Raw genomic sequence first — 9,074 nt, forward strand, 5'->3', positions numbered from 1 at the left:
GGCCGGGCCACTAAATAAAGTTTCTGAGTTCAAAGGCGCTTTAAAAAATAAAAAAAAAAAACTTTAAAAAAAAAAAAAAAAAAAAAAAAAGCCCCAACGCTTCCTTTCTGGAACCGCGGCCGTTGAACCCCGAGCGACGCCAGTGAGTGGCGTGTGGCGCCGGCGTGATGGCCGAGTCCCCGGCGTTTCTTTCCGCTCAGGACGAGGGGTGCGTCTCGCTTTTTTTCTTGGGAGAAGAAAAAAAATAATAATAATAACCCATGTTGGGTGAGGAAGCTGTGGGCGGTCGGGAGCGCCGGATCCTCAAGCTGAGAGTTCGAGTCCAGCCTCGGTGGGAGCGAGCCGGCTCGCTGTGCTAGCCGGCGTCAGGACCTAGCTAGATCCGCTGTGTACCGTCTTCCTTTCTGTCCCGTCTTCCCAGCTCTTGAGGAGCCGGGGCAGGAGGATTGCTGCGAGTTAAAGCCAGCTTGAGTTCGTAGTGAGTTCGAGCCCACTGTGGGATACGTTAGGAAAAGCTTGTCTCTTAACAAGCGAGGAGGAAAGGCGCTGCGGGGGCCAACAGTCAGAACTCACACCTACTGCGGTGTGTATTGATGGTATGGGTCAAACTAATGACTCTTAACAATATTTAAAAACGTCTTAATTTTGTGTGTGCGCGCACATGCCATTCATTATTCGCGATAAGAGGTCAGACGACGGCTCTGTGGAGCCGGTTTTGTTCATTCACCTCTCAGGAGTTCGACGAGAACTCGGGGGGACCAGATTTATCAAGTGCCTTTACCCACTGAGCCATCTCACTGGCCCCCAAAATAAACATCATTAGAAGTAGTTCACTAGTGGAAACTTGCAATTTTCATCTTTAGGGTTTTTTTTCCCCCCTATACACACTTCTTATGAAATTTATATTAGGCACAATCGATTCACCAAAACAGTTAATAGCAAAGTGGAACGATTAATGGGACGTTAGTTTAATTTAAATTTAATTAAAGTTTTTTAAAACTTACAAATCGTTGACTGCTGGAATTTTCCACTTGCACTGTTTTTAAGCTGGATGAGTGCCCCTGGGAAGACAAACAAAAGGGAATTACAGTATGCTACAACTCTGAGGGCAAAGTTATAAGTAAGAGCAGAAATAAGCATTGGCTAATTCTTGGTCGGTCGGTTGGTTGGTTGGTTGGTTTTCTTTTGACGCGGAGCTATTGAATTATGAGGTGGTGGAGGATGACCTTGAACCCCCAATACTCCTGCCCCTATGTCATTATAGAGGGGAGCCACCATACTAGGCTCCAAATTCATATTTCAGGTACTTTATTTTCCAATGATTTAGTTTTATGTGTTGGGGGAGGGTGGCACTCACCTGTGACATCACCCAGGAATGGCGGTCAGAGGACGACTTGTGTAGGGAGCCCCCACTGTCCTTCTACCATGTGGGTTCCAAGGATCGAATCCAGGGTTGTACTTGGTGGCAAGTGCCTTCCCCTGCCAAGGCATGTCCCCAGCCCCTGGAATAGTTTCCAGGTGCTTAGGTGTGGCCTGGCCTGCCCACAGTGCTTCTTCCTAACCCGGGTGTGGGGTGGGGTAACAGAACAATAGGGCCTTGCAGTCACCTCAGGCTTTGTTTCTGGTGTCAGAAAACTCAAGTGTTGATTCCCTTGCTCTCCCTATCACTGATTGGTAAACATTTCAGTTCTAATTCTAGGAGTAAAAAAGCGGGTTTGAAGTGCTCAGAACCTCACAGTCCAAATGTGTGCGGTTTTTGTTTGATTTTGTTTGGTTTTGTTTTGTTTTTTAGTTTTTTTTATAGCTCCCATTCAAGGACTCCTTCTGAAGAAATGCTCAGTAGAACCCAGTGGTTTAAAAGTCAGAACAAGGGCTGGTGAGATGGCTCAGTGGGTAAGAGCACCCGACTGTTCTTCCAAAGGTCCCGAGTTCAAATCCCAGCAACCACATGGTGGTTCATAACCATCCGTAACAAGATCTGACACCCTCTTCTGGAGTGTCTGAAGACAGCTACAGTGTACTTACATATAATAAATAAATAATTTAAAAAAAAAAAAAAAAAAAGTCAGAACAAGGCACTTGAGTTTGTAGACATGTAATCCATTCAACAGATGATTGAGGCAGAGAAAACTGATAAGCTAAGCACTGTATGTTACTGTCCGTTGAAAGTTAGTGTTTCAGGAACCAGTGGGCTCAGTCTTCAAAAGAGATTCCCACTCTTGCAGGTCTGGTGGCTCCCAGCCACCTGTAACTCTAGCTCTAGGGGACCCAGAGCTTCTGGCCCCAGCAGGCACCTGGGAAATGCAAATCAAAACCACTTGGAGATTTCCCTTCCATCTTTCTAAGCCTTTGACCTAGGACCAGAGCCTGCTTGATTGCAAGACCAGTCATTTTTTTTTTTTTTTTTAACTCAACCACATTGATGAAGTAGTTTCTGATTTAGAAAAAGAATTTGAGTAGATGGAAAAGAAAATGATTCAGTGGAGTTCTGGGGCAGAACCCAGTACTACAGTCTGTGCAGTGGCCATGACAGTAGAGTTCCACGCTTTCTCCGGTCTTCTGCCTTCTTCCCTCCCACCCTTCATCCTTTCCTCCCTCCCTCCCTCGATCCCTCCCTCTCTTCTTCCTCCCTCCCTTCTCCCTTCCTTCCTCCCTTCCTTCCAGATGGATCTTCTATATCTATCCCAGGATGACCTTAAACTCCTGCTCCTGCTGTCCTCCTGAGCAGGGGTTCCAGCTGTGTGCCGCTGTTTTTTCCTGTTCTGGACCTTCATTTGAACAGGACAAGTGAGCAGTCTATGAGTTCAGTCTCACATCTATAAAGCAGATAAAACTGTTGTATTAAAATAGTCATATGACTAAAATTGGGCATGCCTTCTAGTGTTAAAGCTACCTAGTAATGCATGATATTGGACTCTCTATCCTAGGTCCTTTGCATATCTTACGATTAAGGACAGAACACCGCAGATCTTAACCAAGGTTATTGATACATTGCATCGACATAAAAGTGAATTTTTTGAAAAACATGGAGAGGTAAGAATTATATCTCAGCTTTAATTTTGTGCTAGTTCTTCACGAGAATAACAGTATTTATAGAAGGTTTCTGCTCTCATGTAAAGACTGTTTCTGGCACAAATACCTGCTTTTCTGTGTGTTGAGGTAGCCTCTGGTTGACCTGTGTACTACAGCTTAGTCTCACTAGACCTTAATGGTCATAAATGGTGGCCTTGACTTCTGTCAAGAGCTTCTGAGGTTTCCCAGCTGCCTGTATTTCTAATTGGAGACCTTGAGTCCCATAGTGCAAACCTCGGAGTGAAGGGCAGTGTGAATTACAGTTGGTTGACAACACAATGTGATTAAATGCAGGAAAGATTTTCTGGTTGGGGTAGAGTTCCACTTTAAAATTCACCTTGCAGCTGGGCATGGTGGCACACGCCTTTAATCCCAGCACTTGGGAGGCAGAGGCAGGCGGATTTCTGAGTTCGAGGCAGCCTGGTCTACAGAGTTGAGTTCCAGGACAGCCAGGGCTACACAGAGAAACCCTGTCTCGAAAAACTAAATAAATAAATAAATAAATAAATACATAAACTCACCTTGCCTGTTTAATCAACAGATGAGAAAAAAAACCAACAACTAAGTAATTATGTTAATGTGGATAAAGCCTTTAAAGCTGTGGGGCCAGTTATCTTTGGATTGTGCCATGTGCACTTGTACCTTCCCTCCCTCCTTCCCTCCTTCCCTGCCTTCCTGTCTTTTTCATTTGAGACAAGGTTTTGAGTATCTAAAGATGTTGGACACTTGGATTACAGTTGTGAGCCACCACATGCAGATTGTACACTGCTGGAGAATGATCACAGGAGTCTGCACCTCCCTCCCTGTCCTTCTCCCCTCCCCCTCCCCTTCCCCTCCCCTCTCCCCTCCCCTCTCCCCTTCTTGTCCCTTTTCCTTTTCACCTAGGGGTCTGGATGGTAGACATGCACTTTACCCACTGAGCTGCATGCCAGGTCCTATACATTTCTGGAACATGTTGCAGCAAACATTAGAGTGCCGATTAGTGGTTTGTTTGTATTTTTTGTTTTTTTGAGACATTTTGGTTTCCCTGTGTAGCTATGGCTGTCCTGGAACTCACTCTGTAGACCATACTGGCCTTGAACTCACAGAGATCCACCTGCCTCTGCCTCCTGAGTACTGGAACTAAAGGCGTGCGCGCCACCACTAGGCTGTGGTGATGCTTTATTGGCCTGACTGAAGTGGAACAAGGGTGCACACAGATATTCTGAGTGTATAGAGTTATCTTTCATGTATGTGTGTGTGTGTGTGTGTGTGTGTGTGTGTGTGTATGTATGTGGGGTTTGATCTCTGTGTATGTCTGTGTTCCACACACAGCATGCAGTGGCCGTAGAGGTCAGAGAGGACATCAGACCCCTAGGAACTGGAGTTACAGATGGGTTCATGTGAATGAGGGAAACAAACCCAGGTCTTTAGCAATTTCTTTGTAAATAAATTCTGGTATAATACAGGACCATCTTTTGCTTTCGTCTTACCCCTTGAGACTATTCAATTTAGGCTGGCCTTGAACTCAGAGCCATTGCCCGTGCTTCCTGGCTAGGCAAGGAAGCTGACATCTAGCTCATCTTGGACACTGGCATGTGGGCTGATGAATGTCCCTAGTGTTTTATACATACCTGCAGCTTCATCTGGATGGATGTGTATATTTACTTAAGTATAAATGAGGCAAATCTAGGTGCTTTGCTTAAATAATTGCCTCCTTTACTTAAACACCAATATATAAATTTAACTTATTCTTCTGTTGTAATTTTTCTCTGGGGGCTCACTGTCTGCAGCTGCTAACCTAGGCCTCTGAGACTCGCTGCTAAACAAGCTCACCCTGTCTTGTTCTTTCTGAACTCTAGCTGATGATTCAACTCAAACTCCTCTCTCCACCCCTGAGTTGGCGTCAGACAACTCTGGCAGTCTGTTCTAATCTTTCTGTGTCTAGCTTGTTCTCTGTCTGTAAAACTCTCCCAGTAACACTGTCTCCGTCTGCTGCTCCACTCTCCCTCTCGACTGTACTGCATGGCTCTCCATGAACTCGGCTGTACCCTGCACTGCACTCTCTTCTCTTGTCCTGTCTGTCTCTACCTTAGGCAGCTGCCCTTTGTTCTTTCTTCTCATGAGAAGTGGGCAGATTCCACTCTGTCAAGTCTTTCTCTGATTTGTTACTTTGCCTCTCAGTTAGACTTCACTTTCAAACGTGGGCTCTTCCTTCCACAAACTAACTTTACTGGACCCTTCCTCCAGCCTTGAGCAGGCTAAACAGACCTTCATTGTTTGCTGCGGTTGGTCTTCTGCAGATCTGAGTGGTGTCTTCCTCCTTGCCTCCCCTGCAATTTCCCACAGGAGCAGACCGCCTGCTGAGCTTGCTTTGCAACACAATCCTGCTGAAAGGAAGGATGGGTCTGTGGGCTCTCCCTATATAAATGCAGTGCTCAAACATTAAACTCTGAACCTTGATCAGAAACCTTTGTCTTGGCTTCATGCTCCCCCTGCCCTCTCCCACCATCCTTTTTCATTCCCAGCCTCCCTTTCAGGTACCCAGTTCATCCATGGCTGCTGGAAACTCTGGTAAAACTGCCTCCTCTCCCTCTCTGCTGCTCTAGTCTCTCTCTCAGCTCTACTGCTGTCACCTCTTGGGGCTCCCCCCCCTCTGCTTTCTCCTCTCTCCTTTGTGTGGCTCTACCGCGTCCTCAAGGGAACCATGTCTGTCTTGCGGTTCTAAACTGCCCATCCAGCCCCTTAGACTACCTGATTGGGTGGATGGCACCGGCCTCATTTATTTGTCTCTGACTCTGAACACAGTACCTGGCACAGACAGGATTCAAAAAGTGTTTGAACTAAAGTGAAACAAGATAAAAAAAAAAAAACGGGTATTGATGCCACATTAATTCTTGGCTCTTATAAGAAGATGCTGCTGGCAACCCTATACAAATCCCCGCTGGGGCCAGGTGTGCTAGTGTATGTCTTTAACCCCACACCTGAGAGGCAGAGGAAAGTGAAGCTCTGTGAGTTCCAGGCTAGTCTGGGCCACCTTGTGAATTCCAGGTTAGCAAGTACTACACACCCTGTCTCGAAGCAAACAAACAAAATCTCAATTATAACTTATCCTTAAATAATCTATTCAAATGAAAGACCTTAGGGCAGAGGGTTGCCAAGGGTAAGTTCCTCTTTAGTATGGAGGCTAGGCTGGAGAGATAGATGCTCACTGATTAAGAGCAATTAAGAGCCCTTACTCCGGGCTGGTGAGATGGCTCAGCAGATAGGAGCACTTGACTGCCCCCCCCAAGGTCCTGAGTTCAAATCCCAGCAACCACATGGTGGCTCACAACCACTCATAATGAGATCTGACACCTTCTTCTAGCACATCTGAAGACAGCTGCAGTGTACGTATGTATAATAATAAATATAATCTTAAAAAAAAAAAAGCACTTGCTCCATAAGCAGGAGAACTGGAGTTTTGATGTCAGCAGCCACAGAGAAGCCTGCTTTCCTGCAAACCCTGGAACACCAACTCCGAAGGACCTGTGCTCTCCTTTGGCCTCTGCATATAATACGTATTTCTGTGAATGTGCACATGAGTGCACATGCATACAGAGGCACATACATAAGTAAAATTTCAAAAAGGGAAAGACATGTATTGTGTGAGGATGTGGCTCAGTGACTGAACTCGTGCTTAGTGTGCCAGCCTTGGGTTCAGTCTCCAGCCACAGGCACGCACACACACACACACACACACACACACACACACACACACGGACTTTCAGGCTTAGTTTCTAAAACTTGGTATTTTTTGCATCTTCTAACCTTGTGACCCTGCAAATCTCTTAAAAACCTCAGCTTCTAGCAGCCAAGTGGATCCTACTTGATACAGAGATTTGGGTGTGGGTGTAGTGGGTGCAGTGATTGTGTGCCTGCTGCGTGCGTGAAGTACTGGCTTCCATTCTGCGCAGAGGGAGGAGAATGAGGATAGACTGGCAAAGTGATGGGATTGAAACACAATAGGGACTTCCCTAATAATGGTCTTATTAAAAAAAAAAAAAAAAAAAAAANGGGAGGAGAATGAGGATAGACTGGCAAAGTGATGGGATTGAAACACAATAGGGACTTCCCTAATAATGGTCTTATTAAAAAAAAAAAAAAAAAAAAATGGTCTTATAAAAAAAAAAAAAAAAAAAAAACCTTCATGTAGCCCAGGCTGGCCTCAGACTCTCTGCAGCCTGTGCTGGTGTTGGCCCTTTGATCCTTGTGTCTCCGTTTCACAAGTACTGGGATTATAGCGGTGCCCAGCCCTGCTTCAGCTATGTCTGCTTTTCCACGAGACGTGCATCTTGCTGGTGTGGAATTGAGGCACTGTCTTGTTTTCCCATCTGTGTCTCCTCTCTGATGTGTCACAGGGATGGGACATCTGTCTGTCACTGACCTGGAGAGCTGCCAGGAGGAACTCAGGGAGTCCAGCTTTCTTCCTAGTCGTGGCACTGGAAGGATGTGCAAGCGGGAAAGGTACAGAGGGGATGCTAGTGTGCTTCTTCCCTCTGCCTTGGTCTGCCCTGAAAGTGCAAAGGCCAAGTCTTAGAAAACGGGAAAGAAAGGTCGTTAAGATCTATGTGTTGTCTGTAAGATCATATAAAAGCCTGAATGTGGCCAGGCGTGGTGGCGCATGCCTTTAATCCCAGCACTCGGGAGGCAGAGGCAGGCGGATTTCTGAGTTCTAGGCCAGCCTGGTCTACAAAGTGAGTTCCAGGACAGCCAGGGCTACACAGAGAAACCCTGTCTCGAAAAACCAAAAAAAAAAAAGCCTGAATGTGGGTTTAAAACACTATGTTTTTCCTTCTTCACTTTAGGTCTATAAAGCTACGAAGCCCTGAAGGAATATGCATACGTGTGTGCACCTACAAACAGCAAAGCTTTTTCTTTTCCTTTTGTACTTTCACAGGAAGGCGTTGAAGCTGAAAAGAAAGCCATCTCTCTTCTTTCTAAATTACGAAATGAACTGCAGACAGATAAACCAATCACCCCCTTGGTGGACAAGTGTGTTGACACCCACATATGGAATCAATACCTGGAGTATCAGCGGAGCCTTTTAAATGAAGGTGACGGGGAGCCACGCTGGTTCTTCTCGCCCTGGTTGTTTGTAGAGTGCTACATGTATCGGAGAATTCATGAAGCCATCGTGCAGAGGCAAGTGTACAGCCATTAGATAACAAGTGTTTATGTAATTGACAACTGTTTTTGAATAGTTTATTGGGGGCCAGCAAGATGGCTCAGCAGGTTAGGGGCTTGCTGCCAAAATGGAAGGACCTACATAGTGGAAGGAGAGAGCTGAATCCCCAAGGTTGTCCTTTGATCTGACTTCCATAGGCATACCATGTCACATGAGCACTAAATAAGTAAATAGATGTAATTAGAGAAAAGGGTAATTCAGCAAATAGAAACAATGCTGTTGGACATTTCCACAAATGACTGAATGATATACCTTACTAAAGACTCTGTGTGTGCATGTGGAGGTCAGAGAACAGCTTATGGACATCAGTCCTCAAACCTTCCCTCTCAGCCTTAAAATGCTTTCCAAAAAGATTTCTACAGTAAAGACAAATAGTACTTACTGAATAAAAAGCATTAATTTGAAATTTAAGATGGAGCTGGGGTTTGTGGTGGCCACCTTTAACCACAGCACTTGAAGGGCAGAAGCAGGTGGCTCTCTGAGTTCAAGACCAGCCAGAACTACAGAGTGGGGCCTTATGTTTTTCTTTTTTAAATTAAGGTAGATGCTGGATGGTCGTAGTGCAAGCCTTTAATCCCAGCACTTGGAAGGCAGAGACTGGTGGATCTCTGTGACTTTGAGGCCAGCCTGGTTTACAGAGGGAGTTCCAGCCCAGCCAAAGCTACACAGTGAGAACTTGTCTCTCTAAAAGAAACAAAACAGGGCTGGTGAGATGGCTCAGTGGGTAAGAGCACCCGACTGCTCTTCCAAAGGTCCAGAGTTCAAATCCCAGCAACCACATGGTGGCTCACAACCA

At 45.7% G+C, this 9,074-nt stretch overlaps 1 protein-coding gene across 1 annotated transcript in view; it reads left to right on the top strand.

The window, feature by feature from the left end:
- Positions 1-102: 102 nt before the first annotated feature.
- Armt1 (acidic residue methyltransferase 1) overlaps positions 103-9,074 on the top strand; it is a 21,942-nt gene continuing 12,970 nt past the window's right edge. Inside the window, exons 1-3 of the mRNA XM_021221505.1 lie at positions 103-208; positions 2,928-3,033; positions 7,991-8,235. Of these exons, the coding sequence (XP_021077164.1) occupies positions 168-208; positions 2,928-3,033; positions 7,991-8,235 (392 nt within the window). The 5' untranslated portion in view covers positions 103-167. The remainder of the gene's footprint in view (positions 209-2,927; positions 3,034-7,990; positions 8,236-9,074) is intronic.

The sequence above is a fragment of the Mus pahari genome, chromosome 21 (genome assembly GCF_900095145.1).
Source record: "Mus pahari chromosome 21, PAHARI_EIJ_v1.1, whole genome shotgun sequence".
Lineage (NCBI taxonomy): Eukaryota > Metazoa > Chordata > Mammalia > Rodentia > Muridae > Mus > Mus pahari.